Below are 25,579 nucleotides of genomic sequence, written 5' to 3' on the forward strand. Positions count from 1 at the left end.
TGCACACATTTTCAAGATTTCCAAAAATAGCAGATCTACAAGCTCATAGCGCGGCACTCGGTGCCGCGCTATGAGCTTTATATCTGCTATTTTTGAATAGCCAATGAAATCTAAAAAATGACGGTGATGCGTTCCCGGATTGAAAGGGTTAAACCGCCCTCAAGCATGGTAAACATATCAGCGATTTTCAACAGCTCAGTGGATACACTATATGTATTCTTGGGTCTAGTTCGGGGTCATGTTGTTTCGCTGTGTGTGTGTGTGTGTGTGTTTTTATTTTTTCCCTTCCCCATCATCCTCCGGGATATAGTTGAACCTTGGCTCGGCGCTTTTGCTGAAAAGTTGCTGATTGTTCCAGGCGCAGGGTCACGGAGGGAAATCACAGCCGTGGAATTACATTATAGCTTATTTGGAGGCCACAAGGTTCCACGGGAGCCATCCATCAAACGTTCCAGGTGTTTTTGGGGAGCACACTTAAACGGGTGTTTTCTGCAAACACTGCATAGTGTGTCAAGCCCCCGTTATGTGTCGTGCGCCCGGAAATAGTCGATCGACAAGCTCAACTTGCGTCGCGTCCGCGACGCAAGTTGAGCTTGTCGATCGACTATTCCCGGTTGGTCATTGGTCGGTATAACCGTAGGTGTAGCGGGCCAAATGAACCCATATATTTATGCACACGCTCGCACTCACGCATGCATTTTTTCATTTGTTTTATTTTATCCCACGATTCTTGTAACCCATTTTTTCACCCCGTGCCAACTGCCTAAGCTTGTAATCCTGGGCGCAACTCTCCCTCTGCCAGCCTGGGGAGAGCCCCGAACTGATCTCATGCTTCCTTCAAAGCATGAGGAGTGAGCAGGCCTCTTCTTATCACCTGACAGAGGGGAGTTTCCCCCGGTAGGACGTATAGCGCGTGGAAGGAACACGTTACATTCCAACCAGTTCCTTTCCCCTCCATCAGGCGCCCCGGCTGACCAGGGGGAGGCAGTACAGAGACCAGGATTACTGCATGTTTTTTTTTTGTGAGGGTACCTACCCTAGGGGACACGGGGAGAACATGCAAACTCCACACATTCCACGCATGCATGCACATATATCATTATCACTCAGGCCAGGGTGAAGGGTCAATCGCTGATGCTTGAAATTGCAACCGATATTATGCAAATCTTGACAGTTGCGTCGTGAAAATGAACGCTCATTGAATTAAGATTTGAAATTCATATTAGTGTCTCAAATGACCAACCTTTTCTCTATTTTTCTTTTCTTCCTGGGCTGGCTGCCTAAAATATTGTTATCTCAAACGGCTTACCAAGTTCTTCTTCCTCCTTTTTTTTCTTTTCTTTTCTTTTTTTTTTTATGGCATATCTCTTCTGGACGAGTTCCAGTTCCATCTGCGGCTGACAGTCTGAAACACTCTCTTCAGAAGAGGGTTCAACAACAGCCGTGCTTTCCGGAGATAAAGGAACGGCCATGTGATCTTAACCCATTGAGACCGGGAACGCATCTGTGTGTCATTTTTAGATTCCTTTGGCTATTCAAAAATAGCAGATATACAAGCTTGTAGCGCGACACCGAGTGCCGCGCTATGAGCTTGTAGATCTGCTATTTCTGAAAATTCTTGAAAATCTTTCAATATATAAATATCAGGGGTGTGCCGATATATCGCCCGCGATATATCGCAATACGTTTTCGTGACGATATGTATCGTTTTGGCGTTTTTGAAAAAAAAAATAGTAATAATAATAATGCAAAAACAGAAGTATTTTTGTTTTTCAAAAAATATATATTTTTTTGCAATAATAATAATGCAAAAACAGAAATATTTGTTTGCATTAGCTTTTACCCCCCCCCCCCCCCCCCCATATATTTTCATAATAAAAAAGTGCCATATATCGTATGCCATATGGCATATAACGTAGCACCGAGTGCCACGCTATGAGCTTGTAGATCTGCTATTTTTGAATAGCCCAAAGACATCTTGAAGATGACACAGATTCTTTCCCGGTCTAAATGGGTTAAAACCTGCTCCACTCGACAAAACAGAACGAAAACAAAACCCCAGAGTGCCTCCTCCTATCCTGCCGGAGCCAGGGCGAAAAAAAAAGAATCTCAATTTTTGCATATTATGAAAGTTCTTTCTGTTGTCTTTCCGGGGACACTGTGCCATCGACAGAGAGGAGAGCGAACTGTACTTCTTCGCGCTGTCAGAAATAATGCTCCGTTAACGTGGCAGCCGTTGCCCCTGACCCCCGCAAACTCAGACAGTTATTACGGCTCTGTCGATGTATTGCACAATGTTCTTTATAGACCGGTGGGATTTCTGAAATATGTGATTGTTAGAGGCATTTGGGGGTAAAAGTCGGGAACAAGGCCATTTTACATAATTCAAGGGTGCTGAATCAGAAAAACACGGTTCCCAAGCAAAATTCTTAGTGCTTAACCTCCTAATTTGCATATCAAATGGCTGCCGATTTTGAAGTATTTCTTAAACAACTCTATAACAAAGCAAGCAAATCTGACAAATAAAGTGTATATATTTATGTTCTGAGGGGCATACAATGTGTGGAAGATATTTGTAATGTAATAAATGTAAATAAATGTAAATAAATATGCAAATTAGAGGCCACCATTACATAAAATGATGTACCGTAGTACTCAAACGGTGCAAAAGGTGCATCCCCCTTATTTTGTTCCTAATTATCTGTATTTTTGCCATCCTTAGGACATCTAAAATACATACTTTTTCCCCATGCTAAATGTTTAGTTTTTGACCTTCTAATCTGCATATCTGAATGGATGCCAAATTGGCAAATTCGCACCTTTTTATCTTCAATAACTCTGTGGCCAGGCAAGCAAAATTGACAAATGAAGTGTCTACAGTTTCTACAATGTGAGTAAAGAATTTGTAAGTAATATAATATGATAATATAATATAATATAATAATCAGCCTACTCCGAAATATGCAAAATAGCGGCCCCCATAACAGATAACGGTTTAGTACTCTAAAGATACTGTATTGGCCATTGTTGAACGAAAGTCTAGACACTAGACCACATTCATACAAGGAGGTTGATCATCACTCCGTTGCTGACATGCACACGTGGCTGTGCATTGTAACGCAGATTTCCGGCATTTGCAACGAAGTGTTGTGCATTGCTTATGGCATGCACATGAAATCATTTCTATAGGCTATACTAGCATGGAACAGGTTGGACTAGGCTAGAGTAGGTTGTACTAGGTTGTACTAGACTCTAATACTCTCTATTAGGCTTTACTAGTCCCTTGTCAGCCCTGTAGATACTCAGACCATAGGGACTAACCACTGTGTACACAGGCCATAGCTTGTGTGTGCACGAGCAATAGCTTTGCATGAACCTTTGTAGACCATAGTACAGATCTGCCTTGTACAGCCTAATATAGCCTAGTACAGCCTAGCAAAGCCTACTAGAGATTAAAAAATCACACCCTGTGTGAAGGTAGCGGTGCCTTTGATACATTTTGTCATCGATATGTGTTTATAATGTGTTTATAGCCATGTGTCGCGTGAAGCTTGACCAATCACTTTGTTGACGCACCTGACCAATCAGAACGTTGACGCACACAGACAAAGTCAGGTATAGAGCGGCTAGAGCCGCTAAAAAGCCTATTAGAGACCAGTAGAGTACTGTACAGCCTAGTACATCCAAGACTAGTCCAGCCTTTTGGGAGAACAGACTAGGGGAGGGTGGTATAGGCTATACTAGCATGGAACAGGCCGGACTAGGCTAGACTAAGTTGTAATAGGCTGTACTAGACTCTAATAGGCTCTATTAGGCTGTACTAGGCTCTTGTCCGCCCTGTAGATCCTCAACCCATAGGGACTAACCACTGTGTACACGGGTAATAGCTTGTGTGTGCACGAGAAATAGTTTTGCATGAACATTTGTAGGCCAAAGTAAAGTACTGCCTTCTATAGCCTAATAGAGCCCAGTAAAGCCTAGCAAAGGCTGCTAGAGCTGAAAGCAGACCATTAGAGCCCAGCAGAGACTAGTACAGTAAAACCTAGTACACCCAGGTCTAGCCTAGTCCAGCCTGGTGGGAGAACATAATAGGGGAGGGGGTACCAGGCTATGCTAGGACTGATAAGGCTGGACTAGGATAGATGAGGCTGTACTAGGCTGTACTAGACTCTAATAGGCTATATTAGGCTGTACTATGCTCTTGTCAGCCCTGTAGATCCTCAACCCATAGGGACTAACCACTGTGTACACGGGCAATAGCTTGTGTGTGCACGAGCAATAGTTTTGCATGAACCTTTGTAGACCATAGTACAGATCTGCCTTGCACAGCCTAATAGAGCCTAGTACAGCCTAGCACAGCCTACTAGAGCTTAAAACAGCCTATTATAGACCAGTAGAGTCTAGTATAGTACAACCTAGTACACCCATGACTAGTCCAGCCTTTTGGGAGAACAGAATAGGGGAGGGGGTACAAGGCTATGCTAGGACTGATAAGGCTGGACTAGGATAGATTAGGCTGTACTAGGCTGTACTAGACTATACTAGGCTCTATTAGGCTGTGCTAGGCTCTTGTCAGCCCTGTAGATACTCAGACTATTGGGACTAACCACTGTGAACACGGGCAATAGCTTGTGTGTGCACGAGCAATAGTTTTGCATGAACCTTTGTAGACCATAGTACAGATCTGCCTTGTACAGCCTAATATAGCATTGTACAGACCAGCACAGCCTACTGGAATTTAAAACAGTCTATTAGAGACCAGTAGAGACTACAACATCAAAGCCTAGTACACCCAGGTCTAGCCTAGTCCAGCCTTTTGATGGAACAGACTAGGGGACGGCGATATAGGCTATACTAGCATGGAACAGACTGGACTAGTTAAGACTAGGTTGTACTAGGCTCTATTAGGTTGTACTAGGCTGTGCTAGTCCCTTGTCAGCCCTGTAGATACTCAGACCATTGGGATTAACCACTGTGTACACGGGCAATGGTTTGTGTGTGCACCACCAATAGTTTTGCATGAACATTTGTAGGCCAAAGTAAAGTACTGCCTTCTATAGCCTAATAAAGCCAAGTACAGCCTAGCAAAGCCTGCTAGAGCTGAAAACAGACTATTAGAGCCCAGCAGAGTCTAGTACAGTAAAGCCTAGTACACCCAGGTCTAGCCTAGTCCTAGGACTAGGCAGTAATAGGCTGGACTAGGCTGTACTAGGCAGGGCCCATCGGGGGTGGGGGGGGACACAAGCCTGTATGGCAATCAACTGAAAAGTTAGGCTACATAGCTTAAACAATGTCAGCCTTTCCTGTTGGCCGTCTAAGCGCATCTAGGAAGTTTCATAGGTTTTCGATGCTGGGAATTGGAGTTATGGCTGTTTAAAGCCCAGCCAATAGGAACACAGAGGGGCGGGGCTTAATACATTTCAGCTAGTCCCTGTTGGCCGTCTAAGTGTACCTATAGCCATCCCCATCCCACTCTATATAGTTGTGTTGAAAGTAGTTTGTGTTCAGTTATCAGTACCAGTTCTGTGGCTCTAACTCATTCTGGGGGTGAGTTATACATGGGGGCAATTTATTTTTTGGTCATCAGGGGCCAAATGTACCAGGATTTTTACATGATCTAAATATGTATTTTAGATGTCTTAAGGATGGTAAACATACAGATAAGTAGAAATAAAATAAAATAAGGGGGATGCGGATGGATCACTTTAAGTACGAAACCGTTTTCTGTAATAGTGGCCTCTAATTTGCATATTTATTTACATTATTTACATTTATTTACATATATTACATTATAAATACCTTCCACACATTGTCTGACCCTCAGAATATAAATATATACACTTTATTTGTCAGATTTGATTGCTTTGTTATAGAGTTATTTAAGAAATACTTCAAAATCGGCAGCCATTTTAATATGCAAATTAGGAGGTTAAGCACTAAGAATTTTGCTTGGGAACCGTGTTTTTCTGATTCAGCACCCTTGAATTATGTAAAATGGCCTTGTTCCCAACTTTTACCCCCAAATGCCTCTAACCTCCTTATAGAAGGCCTTTTTTCTGAAATCCCTCCTGTCTATTTATCCGACATCGAATCTTCTCTCAGCCTGTATTTTATTAACACGTCCCGAATCACAATTGTGTGCCTCCATCTTCCACCGTGTTATTGAAGCTGTGAAGAGGAATCTGTGTGTGTGTGCGTGCGTGCGTGCGTGCGTGCGTGCGCGCGTGCACGCGTGTGGGTGGTTGTTCGAGCATGCCTAACCCATTAAGACCGGGAACGCATCTGTGTCATTTTTAGATTTCTTTGGCTATTCAAAAATAGCAGATATACAAGCTCATAGCGCGGCACCGAGTGCCGCGCTACGAGCTTGTAGATCTGCTATTTTTGAAACATCTTGAAAAATGTGTGCAAATCTTCGAATATATATACTTTTGAAATGAACATTTGTAACTCAAATCTTTGCTTCTAGGGGTCCCTGGCACAACATATCTTGAGATGGGGGTCCACAGCCAAATATATATCCTTTTGGGGGTCCTTGACATGAAAAAAAGTTTGAGAACCACTGATATAGCAACATAGTTTTTTTTCAAAAAACGGTTAGCATTTAGAAGACATTTTATAGAATCGGCCCTCGGACCTTAATGGGCTAAACAATAGACATTTCTGAGATGTTCGCCCACTAATATCGTATAATCACAAATGATATCTCTCCGTTTTTTTTTTACAACGTGATTGAATTCCGCATGGCTCACACACACATTCATCTGCCGTGGCTTATATGGGGAGGGGAGGACATGCACGCACGAGTCTCATGAGCCAAGGCGGCTTATGAATAATAGAGCGTGTCTTACGCTGCACTTCGGCCGCAATCAGCCAGTCGCGCGTGCGCGTGTGTGTGTGTTTGTGTGCCTGTGCGCACACTAACCCTTTCAGACCGGGAACGCATCTGTGTCATTTTAAGATTTCTTTGGGCTATTCAAAAATAGCAGATCTACAAGCTCATAGCGCGGCACCGAGTGCTATGAGCTATGAGCTTATAGATCTGCAGTTTTTTTGAAAAATCGTGAAAATGTGTGCAAATCTCTGAATATCTTTTTTTTCTGTAGCGCACATTTTTAACTCTGTTACAACTTCTGTGGGGTCCCTGGAACAAAATATTTTGAGATGGGCGTCCGCGGCCAGAATTCATATAATTTTGGGGGTCCTTGACATGAAAAAGTTTGAGAACCACTGATTATATCAACATTTTTATTTAAAAAAGAAAAACTAGGATTTAGAAGGCATTTGTAGAATCCCCCCAGAAGCAAAGATTTGAGTTAAAAATGTTTGCTTTAAAAATATATATATATTCAGAAGATTTGCTCCAATTTTCACGATTTTTCAAGAATAGCAGATCTACGCGCTATGAGCTTGTAGATCTGCTATTTTTGAATAGCCAAAGAAATCTTAAAATGACACAGATGCGTTCCCCGGATTGAATGGGCTAATGACACTGCGTTGATACATGGGCATGAGGCGCCCCTCGAAGTGGGCGGGCAGCATTTCACGCGTTGGACCGTTTTATGCCTTTACGCGGATGGTTTTACATCACGTCACACCATGAGGCGCCGGTTAGCACATTTACAACTATTATCCCCTTCATCTCAATAAAAGTTTCAATTATATACAGGACGGAGATGGGATCGGATAAATGGGCCGTAGTTTGTGAAATACTGTATGCTAATGCTCTCTGAGGAACGTGTGTGTGTGTGTGTGTGTGTGTGTGTGTGTGTGTGTGTGTGTGTGTGTGTGTGTGTGTGTGTGTGTGTGTGTGTGTGTGTGTGTGTGTGTGTGTGTGTGTGTGTGTGTGTGTGTGTGTGTGTGTGTGTGTGTGTGTGTGCGCGCGCGCGCTTGTATTGCTATACTTGTGAGGGCCCAAATGTCCCCACAATTATATGGTAGAATTTGAGAGACCGTCATTGTGAGGACAAGTTTCCTGGTCCTCACAAGATGAATGGTTTTATGGTTAAAACAAAAATCAAGTTAGGCTTACATAATATACGAAATGATTGAGGTTAGGATTAGACATTTAGAGGTTAGGTTTAGTTTTAGTTAGTTGGAGTTGTGCCTGATTTATCTAGTTACGTATGGGCGTCATGCACCGAAAATGGCGGATCTAGTACCATTGTGAGCTTGTAGATCTGCTATTTTCGCCGTTAGGGTTAAAAATTGGGGAAAAAAACAAAACAAAAAATGGCATTCATAAAATGACCTAAATGTCATAAAATGTTGATGACGACCTCACACGTATACAAACGTGTGTGTGTGTGTGTGTGTGTAGGGCGTGGATAGAGAGAAAGACAGGCATTATTTTCTCCAGAATTCACTGAGTAAAAGTACTAAAGTATTGGTATCAAACTTGATTCCAAGTTTGATTCTTGAGTAAAAGCTTATTTGAGTAAAAGTACTAAAGTATTGGTATCAAAATGTACTTGAAGTACCAAAAGTAGAAAGTACTCATTATGCAGAATGTCCCATTTCACATGTTTTTAAATGTATAAAAAATATTTTGGAAATAGCAGATCTACGAGCTCACAATGCGTTGCGATGCAATGCATTGTAGATCTTGTAGATCTTCTATTTTCAAATGGCCAGAATGTATATAGGGCTGAAGACAGTGTGTAATAATAATCAAAATCTACAAAGTAACTAGTAACTAAAGTTGTCATATAATTGTTGTGGAGTAAAAGTACAATATTTTCCTCTGATATGTAGTGGAGTAAAAGTAAAGATACTGAACATTTGAAATACTCCAGTAAAGTAAAAGTACCTCAAAATTGTACTTAATTACAGTACTTGAGTAAATCTACTTTCCACCAATGTGTGTATGCATGCGGTTGTGAGCAAGATGAGATGTTTGAGCCATGGAATGACTGCCTATACTGCGTCTCCCCTATACGCTGTCTCCCTCTGCTTTCCCTCTTGTTTCTACAAAGTAAAATATACAGGAAAGAAGTGGGTTGCCGGCCAAAAAACATAAATCATTGTATCATAACTAAGCTCAGGAAACGCTTTCAGGGACCCACATTCAGTAGCACATAGCGTCGGTATGAGCTAAAAATATTTTTTTTGTTGCTGAGTCATCTACAGCGTAATATGGATTTTACATCACGAGATAAAACCGTGGTGGAGGAACAGTTATTATGCAGGATTATGGGCCATTTTCATCATCCGCATGAAATAATAAAATGCTAACCGGGGGAAAATAAGACAGAGTCCAAATAATTGCACTTTGAACTGTGTATTTTGTGAACACACTGAGGAGCCATTAATGCATTACGACCGGGAATGCATCTGTGTGATTTTTAGATTTCTTTGGCTATTCAAAAATAGCAGATATACAAGCTCATAGCGCGGCACCGAGTGCCGCGCTATGAGCTTGTAGATCCGCTATTTTTGAAAAATCGTGAAACTTTGTGCAAATCTCTGAATATATATATATTTTTAAAGCTAACATTTGTAACTCAAATCTTTGCTTCTGGGGGTCCCTCGAACTACATATTTTGAGATGTGGGGTCCTCGGCCTAATACATATAATTTTTGGGGTCCTTGACATGAAAACGTTTGAAAACCACTGATATATAGCAACATATGTTTTTTTTCCCCAAAAAAAAATGCTTTTTTCAAAAATTGGCCTCAGGTCTGAATGGTTTAAGACAGAGGCTCTCTTATACATCAGTGTGTACTTATGTACACAAGATGTCCCTTCTGACACATCAGTTTATCCACGGCACAAAAATATCCCTGATTTTACCTATAGTTTGACCCTTTGGCCTACTAGGGTCCCATGTACTATAATTATTTGGTTGCCGTCGCTGTTTTATGCCAATCTTTTTCTAACATGAACCGTTGCCCAACAATACTGATATTTACACTGACATCGGGGATCTCCATTTATGGGCATAATCCAGATTCAACCCACGACTTCAACTTTATTGCACATAGAATATATATACTGTATCCGAAATTGATATAATTCAATATAATTATACTTCTTTCAGAGAGAATCAGAGCCTATAGCATTTTCCTTGACAAGTTCTTACCACACAGTTTTTTTTGACCCAGTATGACATTGATGAGTCACCAGCGATATGACTCACATGGCGCACCATGGAGGCCGCTGCCCTTGATTAGAGACTAGTGTAGGTCCTGTAGATTTCTGTGGGTGTCTGCAAATACGTCATTGTTCAGAAAATAACCGCTTTTGTCACTAAACACGAAATCCATGGATTTGGATATGAACGCTTAACTCTAGAATCATATTACTCCTGGTATCACAAAGATGGAATCCGCGTCGGCTTTTGTTCCCCTCGAAAATATCTGTGTTACCTTCACACATGCCCGTCCATTCTCATCGCGTATGAAACAAATCCCTTTATCCTCGCTGCCGTATTTAAAAAAATATATAATCTGTAATTCCAAGAGGGAATCATTCAAATTACTGGCCAAGGTTATTAGAATGAAGCACATGAGCTCTTTAAGAAGAATGCTCAGACGGTTGAGGATCAGCCAGTGGTTTTGCCAGATGAAAATAAACTTTTGTTGGTTACAGAAGATGAGTCTTGGCTATGCGACAATAAGAAACTAATTAAAACTGACACCTGTGCTGTACGGGGAGAAATAACTAAAACAAAGCCCTAATGTGCTCAGAGATGCTTCCTTGCTCTCACTAAATGAAGAAAAGGTTAGAAGGAGAGTGATAATGATAATGCTTGTGTCTAAATGTTTTTATTTTTTATTTAATTCTGTCAGCCTACTTTATCAACGGCTAGCTAGTTAACTCATCGCGGGACCCAGGCGTGTGAAAAGATAGAAGCTGGTAAATTGATAATAATCATTGATAATAATAATAATCGCAAAACCAAATGATCACTGGAGATTTGCTGTATTTTCCTTGTTTGTGGCAGCCCGAAGTTGAGAGAAAAGAGCATGATTTCAGTTTCAGACTAAATCAGCTGAACAGTACCAGCTTATGTTTACAACATTGTTTACTGAATGTTTAGGATGTTGTCCAGCAGTGACAAGTTCCATAAATCACACCAGTGGAGTGACTAAGCATCTAAAAAAAAAAAAAAGCATGTGAATAAAAACATCACCCAGACTCCAAGAGATGCATAGCCTACCCTATGGAATCCCTTAGATACTGTACATGCTGTACAAATGTGACCATTTTTTTACACTCTCAAAGTTGAATTAACACTGATGATTTTACAGTGTATATTGGGGTTTTAGAGTTAAAAATGATGGGCCCTGGTCTGGACCGCTGGCGTAGCAGGGGTGCACATAACAGGTGCACATGCGCACCCAAAATAAATAATGCGCGGCACATCAGACGACGCAAGGTGCTTTTGCGTACCAACAGCTGGGACAGGAATTTCCAAGCTTTTTTTTTTTAGCAAAAATACAAAATAAAAGCCTGGAGATCGAGGCTAGGAATTAACTTCCTGAAACCACAATCACGCTAAAGCACGCGTCGGCCCCATGTACAGCCATTAGGCGCAGGGGGGAGGGGACGCATGCTGCACGTGATTGTGTGAGTGTTGCCCCGCATCCTGACACACAGACATGGTGCGACTCTGCTGCGAGTTTTCTGCTGCTGTGAAAAAAAAAAAAAAGGCGGAAAACGGCGGAATTTGGAAGCAGAGCGTCCTTTTTTCTCGCGCAGCACCCCACCCCCCCCTAAAAAGTTATGTGCACCCCTGCAACCTAGGCTCTAAAGTAGCCTGACAGCGCGTTGCGGGTTCGAGTCCCGATCCCGACGGCCTTTTCAGATCCGACTACTCAGAATTAGGGGTGTGCCGATATATCGTCCCACGATATATCGCGATACGTTTTCGTGACGATATGTATGGTTTTGGAAAAAAAAATATCGTTTTGAATTTGTATTATTATTATTATTTTTTTACAATAATAATAATCAGGCATGCAAACAGCCCCGAGGTGAAAAGGGTGACAACATGTTTTTTTTTTTCGGGTCAGGTGTCACACTATTGCCCTATTTGGATTGAAAACGTCTATTGTAGCTGAAAAGCTACAAGTTTGCATGTCTGAATAATGCAAAAACAGAATTATTTGTTTGCGTTTACTTTTTTCCTCCCCCATATATTTTCATAATAAAAAAGTGCGTATCGTATCGATATCGTATCGAAGTTGTGAGCCAAATATCGTATCGTATCGTTTGGTGAAATTAGTGTATCGGCACACCCCTACTCAGAATACTATCCTATCAATAAAGACATAAAAGCCAAAAGAAAAATCTTTAATTAAAAAAAGAAAATGACGGTCCTTAATGCATATCAAACTGGGGGTCCTTAAAATGAAAACAAAGGTTGAGAATTACTGTAATAAAACGTAAAGGTCTCTACATTTGCAGTCATTTTCCTCTCCCACTCCCAGTTCTTTACAAACATCGTCACATCGAGTCCTTTTCCATAACTTTGCATCTGTGCCCAAAGCATCTCTTTAAGACGTTTATTCCTTATGGAGATCAATTGGGCAGCCATATCCAATTGTCTCCTCTGCAGCCATGGTTGCCCCGGTGAAGTTGATTTGGTAGTATAGAGTTCTCTATTGTCCTGTGTGATGCTGTTTAAATTCCTGGTGGGTTATCACTGAGCACAGTGCTGTGCTTTGCTTTGCTTTCTTTCCCATCTGAATGAAGGGAGCCTTTTTAAGAGCGGCAATAGGCTCTATCATAGATATAGAAACCTAGATACCTCATTGGCCTCTGCAGTTCGTTGGAGCGACCTGTTTCGTATGGTGGCCGCCATATTTCCGGGGGGGCACGGGCACTGGCCAATCACAGCGTGTTGACTACTGGCCCATCGCAGCACGTCTTTTCCTGGACTTGTCAGAATCTAGTTGTCCCGCCCCGACCTGCCACTGAACGCCCCCTTCTATGGCGCACGCGGACATTTTCCAGCTCCCCCCGGAAGCGGAAGCGTGCCCGCCATACAGACGCTTCAGAGCCAGAGGAGGCGTCTACCTTTATATGTCTATGGGCTCTATGCACAGCAGCCATATTGGAAAGAAATTGGCCTCTTGGGCCTCTTCTTACTTCCTTAACAGGTGTTACCAATATTAATACTAATTAAGGCTCTGTTCCATTCTGGTCAAATAGAGTCAGGGTGTTGATATTGTGCATGTTGTTCTCACTGGAAACGCTGCTACACCAGTGGGTCTCAACGTGTGGTCCAGGGACCCTCATGGTTCCTTGAGGGGTCTCCAAATGGCCCCTTACGGGTGTGTAACTCTGAGAGTGTACAAATGGAACCAAATGGACCCGTAAGGGTCCATTTGGTTCCATTTGTACACACTCAGAGTTATGGGGGTCCTTGAAATTAAAAGGTTTGAGAACCACTGTGCTACACTAAATGGAACAGAGCCTTCATTAGAATCATTGGTAACACCTGTGAAGGAAGTAAGGAAGAGGCTGCTGTGCATGGAGCCTATCTCCTCATCTTTCCCTTGCCTCTGTTCCATTACCTGGAGCTTGTTTTCTCCTGTCGTCATCCACTTTATATTATTCATTTTTCATAGTAGGCTTTCTTTATTCTTTTTTTTCCTTTTTTGTGTGTTGGTCATGGCTGCCAGTTGCCACCTGAGGTCGTGTGGGAGTTCCGACTGTTCCAGACTGTACTGAATAACCGACAGCTTGCATAATGTCTTCAGACTAGGACGTAAGTCTAAGATGTAGAGGTGTTCATCCTCGACACACACCGGAAAGGATGTGTATCGGCACCCTCCAAAGAGGACGAGACGATCTCCCACCACGCAACAGCGACAGGATGTCTCGGACATCCATGAAGACGGGCCTTTCCCCTTGGGCTCAATCTTCTTCCATGCAGAAGTCTTTGGATTGAATCTCCAAAGATCATTGAAACTCCGGTCACTCCCGTTGCCACCAAATATGTACAGCTCTCCGTTGTAGGCAAAGGCTGAGTGACACGCACGTCTTTCTGGAAGAGGTTCTGCAGAAGGCGTGCTCAGCCAGCATTCGGCCTCTGTGTCAAACACACTGATGTTGTAGTGGGCAGAGCGTTGGTGGTACTCCGCTCGGCCCCCGAACACAAACATCTTTGTCCCGATGATAGTGGCAGAATGATAAAATGAGGCAGGTGGCGGAGTGCCTAAGGTGTTAATCAAAGACCAGACCATCATGGTGGTGTCCAACTTGTAGATGTCATTAGCCATTCTGTTGCCAGTTTGCTGGTTGAAACCTCCAAAAATATACATGATCTTCCCCAACACACCGGCTGAGTGGTTCCACATCACCTCTGGAACAATCCCAGAAATCTTGGGCTTGGACCATCTGTGAGTATCCGCATCAAAGGCATGAAGCACACTGCAGGGCTCCCCTGTGTAAGTTCCCCCCCCCCAGATGTATACAATGCCATGTATCAGCACAGTTGTGTGGCCCCAGCGCATGCCAGGAACCTCGAGGGTATGTTCTCTTCCATTTGTCACTGGGGGCAACTTCCTCCAGAGCAAAGACACTGTGTTGAAAATGTACACCTCAAGGTGCTGTACCCTGAAACCTAAACCTCCAAAGGAGTACACCTTGTTCCCCACTGTCACCACTGCATGATAGGGTCTCTTTGGCCCTTTCAGCTGCACAGTCCAGCACAACATTTACACACGAGCAATTCAGTTGATGAACATAGATCGGCTAGATTTCACTGATAGTTCTGAGACATATATGTTAAACACTGTAGTTCCACTACACATGCTCTGCCTTAAGATGGTACGACGGCACACACGTCACATGAAGTTTGACCAATCTGCAGGTCCGCTGGGTTGGGTTTGACAAACAAGGGAAACTGGTGCCTGTTGTATCTCCCTAATATAATTGATCACCTGACCCAACCACACATGCCACGCAGCCAGAAAACAGTCTCTTCCAAATGGTCACTGTGTAAGAAATGCATTGATTGATTGATTGAATATTTTATTAGGCAAAATGTAAAACACAGTTACATTTAAAATACTTAGTCTAAAAGGTCTGTTCAAGTCCTTGCGGGCTTGTTTCCATTGAGGTCAGGCTCTAGTATCAGTATTATTTGTGTAGATCAGTGTATTTCTTTTTTATTTGTTTGTTAGTTTGTTTGTTTGTTTGTTTGTTTTTGGTAGTAGTTCACGTTTATTCCTTAAAGGGACATTTCACCGATTTTGCATCAGACCCTTATTCTTATCTAGGTCTAGGACCCATAAACATGATCCTGGTGTGTTTTTGGGCGGTGCAACCACCCCTATACTGTATGTGAGGTTTGGACATCGACATTCGCTGCACTGTGATTGGCCACCATTGTACCCCCCCACCCATTGTACCCCCCCAACCCTGAGCTGTGATTGGCCACCATTGTACCCCCCTAACCCTGCACCGTGATTGGCCACCATTGTACACTGGTTGGCTCTATTCAGGACTGTGATTGGCTAGTGAAACACATGACACATGTGCATAGGCTATAAATAGGACTATGCACTTAAAAAAACACATTTATGTTTTTTTTTAAGTGAATCACACATTGTGGGTCATCACTGTGATGACCACTGTGACCACACCGCCCACTTCACACTGGGTGTGATTTTTTGTGTTGTATCTGTATTTTTAGTTTTTTATCCATATCCTCAGAGACTATGAGTCATTTGACTCAGTCTCTTTATCTCACCTTATTTCCTTACTACAATGTAGAACACACCCCCATGTAGCCTCCCCTCCCCACAAGGAAGGGCAGTGCCCCGAAGCAATGAGCATTATGCTCATTATAGTAAATGCAGCAGTCCAGTCAAACCCCAGCCAAACACACAGACTTCTACTACAAATATTATTAACATTGAGTGACTAAGTTCTTCCAGGGGTGAAATGCTCCTTTAATGCTAAATGCCTAAATGCTGTACTTGCGACGGTAATTTAGTCATCACCACTTGTGTGTATACCAGCTCCTTATGATGGCGTGCCTGTAATAGCCTCCTGTAATTTGTCTGTGCTGATTGTGGTCAACAGCTTTGCCAACCTGGGGGACAAAGAAGCACGGCGTTAATGTGACAAATTAACTTGTTTGTAATATTTCCGTTCTCATTTTCTCCTTTCACGTTTAGACCACACACATTCAAGCCTTAATATTGGCCAGGCGGACACTGTTAACTGAATACATAATGTGTATTCAGTTAAGTGAATACATCTCTGTATTATAGAGATTCAGCTGGCCATTCCTTCCTTGTGTCCTGGCATGCACTCCTATGTGACACTTACTATACATCACCAGCAGTAGTCGTACAGTCCTCCAACTCTATTTCACACCGCAAGGAAGAGGAAGTAACAACATGGCACCATGCCCTAAATTGACAAACATTTGTAACAACACTGATCTCTACTATCTTCATTTCATAGAGTTGAATGTTTGCAGACATTAAGACTTGGGCAATTTGGGGGTTTTGGGATATGTTACTGTAACATTGGTAATGTATGTTGGTTTTAATCAAAGGTGGGCCTTCACCAAAATACATCTGTATCTCTCTCTCTCTCTCTCTCTCTCTCTCTCTCTCTCTCTCTCTCTCTCTCTCTCTCTCTCTCTCTCTCTCTCTCTCTCTCTCTCTCTCTCTCTCTCTCTGTGTGAGGAAGAGAGGCATCGCAAGGTGGTGGGCAGTTTGCACTGGGCTTTATAAACTAGCAATGTTTATTGCTAGCAATCTTGAAACTTCTTCACAAGAACAATATTGGTGTGAGCAAGGGACTTGCAAATAATTACAGTTGTTGTTGACCGATGACATTGTTCAACGACTTGAGATCCTTTGGCCTCAAGTCGCTGGCGTACTGTACTAGCAGCGTGCACAAGAAATATGATGCTGATTTGTGTAGTAGTTTAGTGAAATTAGCTGTAGACAGACGGACGGACGGACAGACAGACAGAAATGTGCACGCGGCAGTGGCTCAGGGGTAGAGTGGCCGGGTAGAGTGAACTGGAAAACCGCAAGGTTCCCAGTTCGATCCCGGGCTGGGGCGCTCCCCTAGAGTTAGTGTCGAAGTGTCCTTGACACAAGACGCTGAACCCCTAATTGCTCCCGATGAGCAGGTTGGTGCCTTGCATGGTTTCCTCCGCCATCGGTGTATGAATGTGTGTGTGAATGGGTTAATGGCACAATCAATGTAAAGCGCTTCGGATAGAAGCGCTATATAAATGCACCATTTACCATTTATTTTACCACGCAATATCACTGTCTGCCTGGTGGACATAATTATCACATGGCACACTCCATCTTATGAATGTGTGTGTGTGTGTGTGTGTGTGTGTGTGTGTGTGTGTGTGTGTGTGTGTGTGTGTGTGTGCGTGTGCGTGCGGTACATCCACGCAATGCTTCAGCCCAGTTCAGACCCAAGATTCGGCAAAACCATTTTAAGCCCGATTTACCTAGCCTCGCTGTGGATCACTGTGTGGATATGAGTCTGGTGCTTCTATGAGGACGTTTTTTTTTCCAAGTGGGCGGGATCAAAACAATGGCTCTGGATGCAATTGGTTAGACCTACAACCAACTACCAATTCCATTCTCCCATATTTGAATACTGGGCCCTGATTGGTCACCCCAGACTTGGAGCAGAAAATGGATTCACAACGGAACGGTGCTAGACCCTAATCGTTTTTTTTTTTTTTGCACTGGCAGATTCGTCTGGTCCCAGGCTACGATTTACACTTCGTCGTACACAGAAAATAACAGATCTACAAGCTCACGCGATGCATTGTGAGCTTGTAGATCGGCTATGTTTTGGCATGCAACACCGCCATATGACCGAGCATACAAAATGAAGCATTAGGACATTGTAGAGGAAGATCGTAGAGGTCTGGAATGACGCCGAGTCATGCCACCTGCCATCTCTGTCCCTTTCTTTTTGACTCTCCGGACGAAATAGGCTCTATGCACAGCACCCATATTATCACTTCCTTCACAGGTGTTACCAATGATACTAATGAAGGCTCTGTTCCATTTAGTGTAGCACAGTGGTTTCCACGACCCCCATAACTCTGAGAGTGTACACACCCGTAAGGGGCCATTTGGAAGCCCATGAGGGTCCCTGGACCCCAACTTTAGACCCACTGGTGTAGCAGAGTGTTTCCAGCGAGCCAACATGCACAATATCAGCACCCTGACTCTGTTTGACCAGAATGGAACAGAGCCTTCATTAGTATCATTGGTAACACCTGTGAATGTCTTCATAATATGACTGCTGTGAATAGAGCCTATATTGCCTTTTCTCGTTCCTTTCTCCCTCTCTCTGTCCTCTTCCACCGGGCAATCTGCCAGCCGTAGTCACGCGGCTGGAGCTGCGTTGTCCGTCAAGCGTGCGGCGGTTGGCCCCCGGCAACACCGCGGCGGCACGGGCCTTGAGAAGAATCTTCCGTCAGCAAGATGAGGATCTAGGGCATAACGAGCAGACAGTGGCCCCCCACATTAAGCCATTAAGACCGGGGAACGCATCTGTGTGTCATTTTAAGATTTCTTTGGGCTATTCGAAAATAGCAGATCTACAAGCTCATAGCGCGGCACCGAGTGCCGCGCTATGAGCTTGTAGGTCTGCTATTTTTGAAAAATCGTGATTGTTTTTGCAAATCTTTCAATATATATATTTTTAAAGTGAAACTTTTTAACCCAAATCTTTGCTGCTGGGGGTCTCTGGAACAACGTATTTTGAGATGGGGATCCGCAGCCAAATAGTTATCATTTTGGGGGTCTTTGACATGAAAAAAACTTTGAGAACCACTTATATTATAGCAACATAAGTTTTTTCAATAAGATTTGCACAAATGTTCACGATGAAAATGAATAAATAGCAGATCTACAAGCTCATAGCGCGGCACTCGGTGCCGCAGTATGAGCTTGTAGATATGATATTTTTTTTTAATAGCCAAAGGCATCTATGAAACGACACACAGATGCGTTCCCGGTCTTCATGGGTTAACACTGACGTTAATGGATCTGAACAGTTCAGGAGTGCCGCGGAGCCCCGTTGGTCTTAATTCAAACGGAGATCAGTGACAGGAGGGAGAGTCACGGTGCACGGGGAGAGAGGGAGAGAGAATGAGGGAGAGACGAGATGAGGGTCGGGAGGTAGAGAGGGAGTAAAGAACATTGGGGGAAAGAGAGCGAAGAGATGTGAATACAGGGGATTTTATTATGCAGTCCTTAAACAGAAGGCTGAGGCCTGATTTATTATACGTATTGGAGTGCCGGTGCCGGCCGGCCACAGAAAATTGGGTAATCTACAAGCTGAAAACGTGCTGCGCCACGAAGGGGTTGTGAGCTTGTAGATCTGTTATACTTGTGGCACGACACATGCATTTGTTGAGCGTATGAGGACCACAATGGAAATAAGTTCTGGACTTTATAGTGTTATATCCTCGATTGGTTTTAAACCATTAAGACCTGGCTTTGGCTATTCAAAAATAGCAGATCTACAAGCTCGTAGCGCGGCACCGAGTGCCGTGCTACGAGCTTGTGGATCTGCAATTTTTGAGAGATTGTGAAAATGTGTTGAAATCTTTGAATATATTGTTTTCAAAGCGAACATTTTTAACTCAAATCTTTGCTTCTTGGGGGTCCCTGGAACAAAGTATTTTGAGATGGTGGTCCGCGGCCAAATACATATCATTTTGAGGGGTCCTTGACATGAAAAAGTTTGAGCACCACTGATATAGAAACAATACTGTTGGGATTTAGGAAACATTTGTAGAATCGGCTTCAGGTCTTAATGGGTTAATGGTGTTATGACTTTTGTATGACTTTTCAACTAAACTAAACTAAATTAAACCCAAGTATGAATCAAGCATAAAATTGAGGTTTACACCAAAAACCCACAGGACAAAAAGAAAATCAATGACCAAAACAATGCTAATATCGTGGCATTTTAAATGTGCCATTCAAAAGTCAACACCGTTGATTGGCGGCTGTGGCGGTTTAGAGAAAGTTGAAGTTTGTGACCCACAAAGGTTATCGCTTCACACATTTGCAGATCATCTGGGGGGGGGGGGGAATTGGTCGGGGGAATTATAATGATATCCTGTCCTTCAGCGAATGCTGACAGCATGCCCTCCAGCAAGGCACTGAACTCCAGTGGACTTGCACAGTGGTAAACAATGCTGTCAGGAGAGCGGTGGGCAGCTACAGTAGCTCGTGCAGTTGTAGGTTTGATTGTGTGCAGCTCATCCGTTTCCCTTTCTGTTCGCCCATACCACTGCTTTAGACAAGTAGTATAGGCCGTATTCAAATGTATAGAGCCAGACCGATATTTGGGTTTGGACGATATATCGGCTATTGTTTGACTTACTGTAGAACATAGGAATCGGCAGTTAGCCTAAGCTTATCACTTATCAGTCTAAGCTTATCACCGGAAATTCCAATCTACAAGCCCACACAGCGTTCGTCGCTCATCCGTCGGGCTCTATTCACATGGTGGCCATTTTTATCTTACGTCATATGTGTGGGGGGAGGGGGGGGGTGTGTGTGTGACAAGAGCAGAATAGGCTCTATGCACAGCAGCCATATTGGGAATGAATTGGGCCCCTTCCTTACTTCCTTCACAGGTGTTGCCAATTATACTAATTAAGGCTCCGTTCCATTTAGTGTAGCACAGTGGTTGTCTTATTTTCAAGGACCCCCATAACTCAGAGTGTACAAACGGAACCAAATGGGCCCTTACGGGTCCATTTGGTTCCATTTGTACACTCTCAGAGTTACACACCCACCATAAGGGGCCATTTGGGAACCAAAATGGAGTGTTTCTAGTGAGCCAACATGCACGATATCAGCACCCTGGCCAGAATGGAACAGAGCCTTCATTAGTATCATTGGTAACACCTGTGAAGGAAGTAAGAAAAGGCCCAATTTCTCTCCAAAAATGGCTGCTGTGCATAGAGCCTATTCCTGCTCTGTGAATATGCAGATCAATAGTCATAATAATCGACTTCCTCCTCCTATAAATGAATAATAACCACGTTCCGTGATGAATACGTCTGCTTTGCCCAACCCCATGTGGACAGAAGTCATTACCGCTCTGCTTCTATAAAACTGAACTCATCATTGGCCATTATATTCCATGGCCTGAAGACAAACTGACCATGTGTCATTGCGTCGAGACGGCGGCGAGGGTAATCGCGATAGCCCGCTGCGCTGACTGACAGCGTGGAGACGATCATTAACGCGTGCTCATTAATTTCTAATATCTGTCTCTCTAACACCGTGCCATTTTTCACGGCCAAAGGCAAAGCCAATCCCGAGATTGTGCTTCAGTCAATAATAATGTCTTTTCTTCCTTGGTTCGATACGTTGCTGGCTTTTAGGGAAAGTTTAATCATAATAATGCCTCGTTATCCGCGGCTCCATAGCGATAGGACGCAGCAAAGTGGGGAGGGTTTGGAGGGGGACTCGGGCTGATTTATCCGGGTCTTAGATGCACACATCTGCAGTACTTGGGGCTGCCAGAGTGCTGGCAACAAACGCTATACTGCATTTATTTCACACAAACATTAATTTAGCTGAACCACGTGCAATGAGCAGGAGAACTAAATGAGAATGATGCATGAGTGAGGTGTGTGTGTGCACGTGCGTGCGTGCGTGCGTGCGTGCGTGTGTGCGTGCGTGCGTGTGTGCGTGTGCGTGTGCGTGTGCGTGTGCGTGTGTGTGTGTGTGTGTGTGTGTGTGTGTGTGTGCGTGCGTGCATGTGTGGGGATTTGCTCCTACCCCCGCTCATTTGGTTGCTGATAAAAACCATCTGACATGAACCATCGGTGCCTTGGATAATTGCGAGTTTCCATGGCTACATTCCCGCGGAACGCGGCGGCTCACTCACGCTGTCTCGCTGTGGAGTCGGGGGTGTTTTTCTTCCAGGGGGGGGGGGTCTGGGCGCCGGCTGAGAGATTAGAATAGCACGGGGAAAAGAAATAATAATCCCCATACAGGAACTTTTAACACTGACAGATGCTATACCGAGAACTAACAGCGGGGTCAGACGCGGCAACGCGAGGCGGAAGGCGGGGGGCCTTTGGGTTTCCTTAGGGTGCTTTTTTTCCCCTTCTAGCTGAGATGTTACCTTGGTAACCCCTGGGAAAAAATACTGCACCGAAGACCAGAACATCAAGGGGGAGGGGGGGGGGGGCGGTGGACGGACGAAATATAGAACATCCAGCGTCGCTAAAATAAGACACCGTTTGACACCGGAGGTTTATGGAGCTATCTTTAAACGCTGCACACACATTGGTGTCATTGCAGTTGCGTTTGCGAGCTGACGTTCCCCCCTTTTTTTTGCACGTATCAGCATGTTGTACCCAATTTGCAGTACGTCACGCGCAGATAAAACTGCTGGGTAAAGACCTCACCTCAGATAATGCGAAAAGATTGTGAATGTTTAGAGTCGTTGACCCCCCCGAAGACAGCTCACACTATATGGCATAGCTGTGTATTAAAATGTTATATACAGTACAGACCCTGCAGGCTGGCAACCTAGCATAAGACAACTCACACTATATGGCATAGCTGTGTACTAAAATGTTTATTTATTTATTTATTTTTTACTGTACCGACCCTGCAAACTGGCAACCTAGCATAAAGCCTGACAGGTTTAGATTGAGAAGGCCTGTTTACCTTCCAAGTTTTATCCAGGCAGTAAGTGTTACGACTTTATGTGACATATCCACCTCCAAAGCACTGCTTTCACAACACCGGGAAATCTTTTTACCGATGCCTCGGGCTATCTGTGACCTTTCACCTTGCCTGTAGCGTGTACACACCAGACAGAATCCCTGCTGTTGTATTCTTTCCGGGTGTTACCGTGCTGAATTCATTCCATCCCGTAAGCTTTTGTGTTAGACGATGCACTCTATATTCAGAGTCTAGCCTCTCGGGTTACACCGAGAGACACATAGAACCTGCAGTCACATAAACAGAAAGATTTAACATTGTTGCTACATCATACTACAGTCTGATTCGACGAACATCGTGTACCAGGAACATAAATGGATTTTTTCTTAAAAAAGGGATTGCATTTCTTCCTTGTTTTTATGTGACTGTGTGGATTAGACGTTTCTATTTAGCATCATATATTTTAGCCTCGTCATGGACATTCTGCAATTTCCCTGATAGTATTGGTATATTAGCCTTGGTTTTTTTAAGGTTAAAGTACTATATTCTGATAGTAATTATTGCTACAGAGCGTTTGTTCGGTCACATGAGTCTCTTCAGCTCTTTAGTAAACAGAATATAGTACATTTTCAGGTAGGTGACAAAATTTAAGCCAATCTGGAGAGAGCACTGAAAATGCATTTTCTGTTTAATAAAGAGCTGGAGACACATGGGAGACTCCTTTTACTGAACAAACACTCTATAGCAATGAGTACTATGAGGATTTAGAGCTATTTAGCACGTATTTTAACCAAAGTAAATCACTTACCCTACCTTTAACTGAAAGCTTAAAATGGAGCATTCTTCTACGGTTTCTGGTTCGTACAGAAAATTACACTTTTGTTTTCTGTCACCCGAGCAAAGGACATTTTTTTCTTTCTTTTTTTTTTATACCTGTCAGATTTCACCATTTTACTAGTAACGCTTTGTCACAACGAAAGGGTGCCCCCGCACAAAGGAGAATACATCAGAATGGAGATAACACAAATTCAAATGAAAGGACAAAATGGAGCATAATATATCTGGCAGAATGGAGGCGAACAGAGCGAAGGAGGAATAAAGCAAAGCGATGGGTCCGGGAGCACAGCTAGTTAGCTGTGATGGCATCAATGAGCCCTCCTCTTGACTCTGGCAGTAAATTAAGGGGCCGGGCCCATTTTCTTTTTTTCCGAGGGAGTCTTAACAGGAAGTCTGTGATGCGTGGAGCTGTGCAGCCTGATGGGTTTCCAGCCTCAAACTGTCAAAGCATCGGGAGGACGTTGATCTTTTCTTTCTTTTTTTCTCTCTCTCTATGACACGCAGTGAGGAGAGAGAGAATGCATGTGTGTGTGTGTGTGTGTGTGTGTGTGTGTGTGTGTGTGTGTGTAGAGATACTGACCCTGTGTTAGTGGGTGGAGAATGCTGTTTGTGCGCATGTAATGGTGAATGATTTGCATATTTAGCACCTTACGTTAGCGCCTGACAAGCATTACATCCAGGGTTCAATTTGTAATCAATTCTAAATATCTTAGCTACATATGTCCTTTACTGTACTTCACCGTACAACAAAAGGTGTGTTTAGACTATCTTCAAGTTCTTTCGTTGTTTTTGTGTAAAAAGGGAAAACACATATTGCAAATGATTCTCAATACCCTGCTTTCTTAAAGCCTTCTCCGTGGCTGGCCCAAATGTGTGGAACAGCCTTCCATCCACTGTTAGGTTCGCCCCCTCCCTGGACACTTTCAAATCCCGACTCAAAACACACCTCTTCTCCCTAGCTTTTGATCCACCCTAGATTTTTCTCCATCCAGCCATGCTTTTATCTTGTGGTCTGTCATTGTTTTAACTTTTTGCTGTTTTTGAAATGTTTTTGCAATGATGTTTTATTTTCCGTTTATTTTTTATGTTTTATTACTATGCTGTACAGCACTTTGGTCAACCTGGTTGTTTTTAAACGTGCTTTATAAATAACATTGACTTGACTTGACTTAAAAGACTGCAGTGATCTGGCACGTTAGGTCCCTTGACTATGACGTATGGCATATTGATATCAATGAAGACTATTTTACAAACGTTATATTTTTAAGGATGCCTTTAACTGTATGAAAATCAACTTGCAGAGAATAGGTAATCCAACAAACACAATGTCCATTAGTGAAGTTATGTTTTAATGACATGAGTTACATTATGGTGAATTTTAATGAATCTTAAAGATTTGAAATTAAAGTGTACCGAAAGTTTAACTTAGCCAAAAATTGTACCTGGAGAAAATATTAGTTTACAGACAAAATTGTAAACGTCCATGACTTATTAACTGTCCAGTGTCGTTTAGCCAACATTGACTCAATTGTGCAGGCAATTTTGGTTACTTTTTAATGTAATAAACCCCAAATCTAAAAATAAAGCTATAAACTGTTCAATGTACTGTAAAGCTGTGAATAGATGGCATGTAGATGCTGTTATGGTCCCCTTGAACAACTGAAAATGCTAGTGTCAATGTTCACCTATATATGTTCACCTATTATACAATAACATGAACAGAGCAGGGATGCTAGGAGTCATGAGATTTAACTCAAAATAAATCACAGGCCTAAATGTGTTGGGTCTCTGCAAAAAAAATAGCAAATAGTTTTAATATACCTATCTCCCGGGCGCTCGGAAAACAAAAAATGTGGCTCCATGGCTAAAAGATCTTAAGTAATGCCATAATGCTCTATGAATCTAATGATAGTGTGTGTGTGTGTGTGTGTGTGTGTGTGTGTGTGTGTGTGTGTGTGTGTGTGTGTGTGTGTGTGTGTGTGTGTGTGTGTGTGTGTGTGTGTGTGTGTGTGTGTGTGCGTGCGTGCGTGCGTGCGTGCGTGCGTGCGTGCGTGTGTAGTGGGGTTGCAAAAAATCT

At 43.2% G+C, this 25,579-nt stretch overlaps 1 protein-coding gene across 1 annotated transcript in view; it reads right to left on the reverse strand.

The window, feature by feature from the left end:
* The window catches only part of LOC311040610 (kelch domain-containing protein 3-like), a gene marked incomplete at both ends in the record, with an annotated part of 130,053 nt that overhangs the window by 80,963 nt on the left and 23,511 nt on the right, over positions 1–25,579 (reverse strand). The window contains 2 exons of the mRNA XM_084050940.1: positions 13,640–13,976; positions 14,058–14,649. Of these exons, the coding sequence (XP_083907066.1) occupies positions 13,640–13,976; positions 14,058–14,649 (929 nt within the window). The remainder of the gene's footprint in view (positions 1–13,639; positions 13,977–14,057; positions 14,650–25,579) is intronic.

The sequence above is a fragment of the Gymnoscopelus microlampas genome (genome assembly GCF_963454915.1).
Source record: "Gymnoscopelus microlampas genome assembly, chromosome: 24".
Classification (NCBI taxonomy): domain Eukaryota; kingdom Metazoa; phylum Chordata; class Actinopteri; order Myctophiformes; family Myctophidae; genus Gymnoscopelus; species Gymnoscopelus microlampas.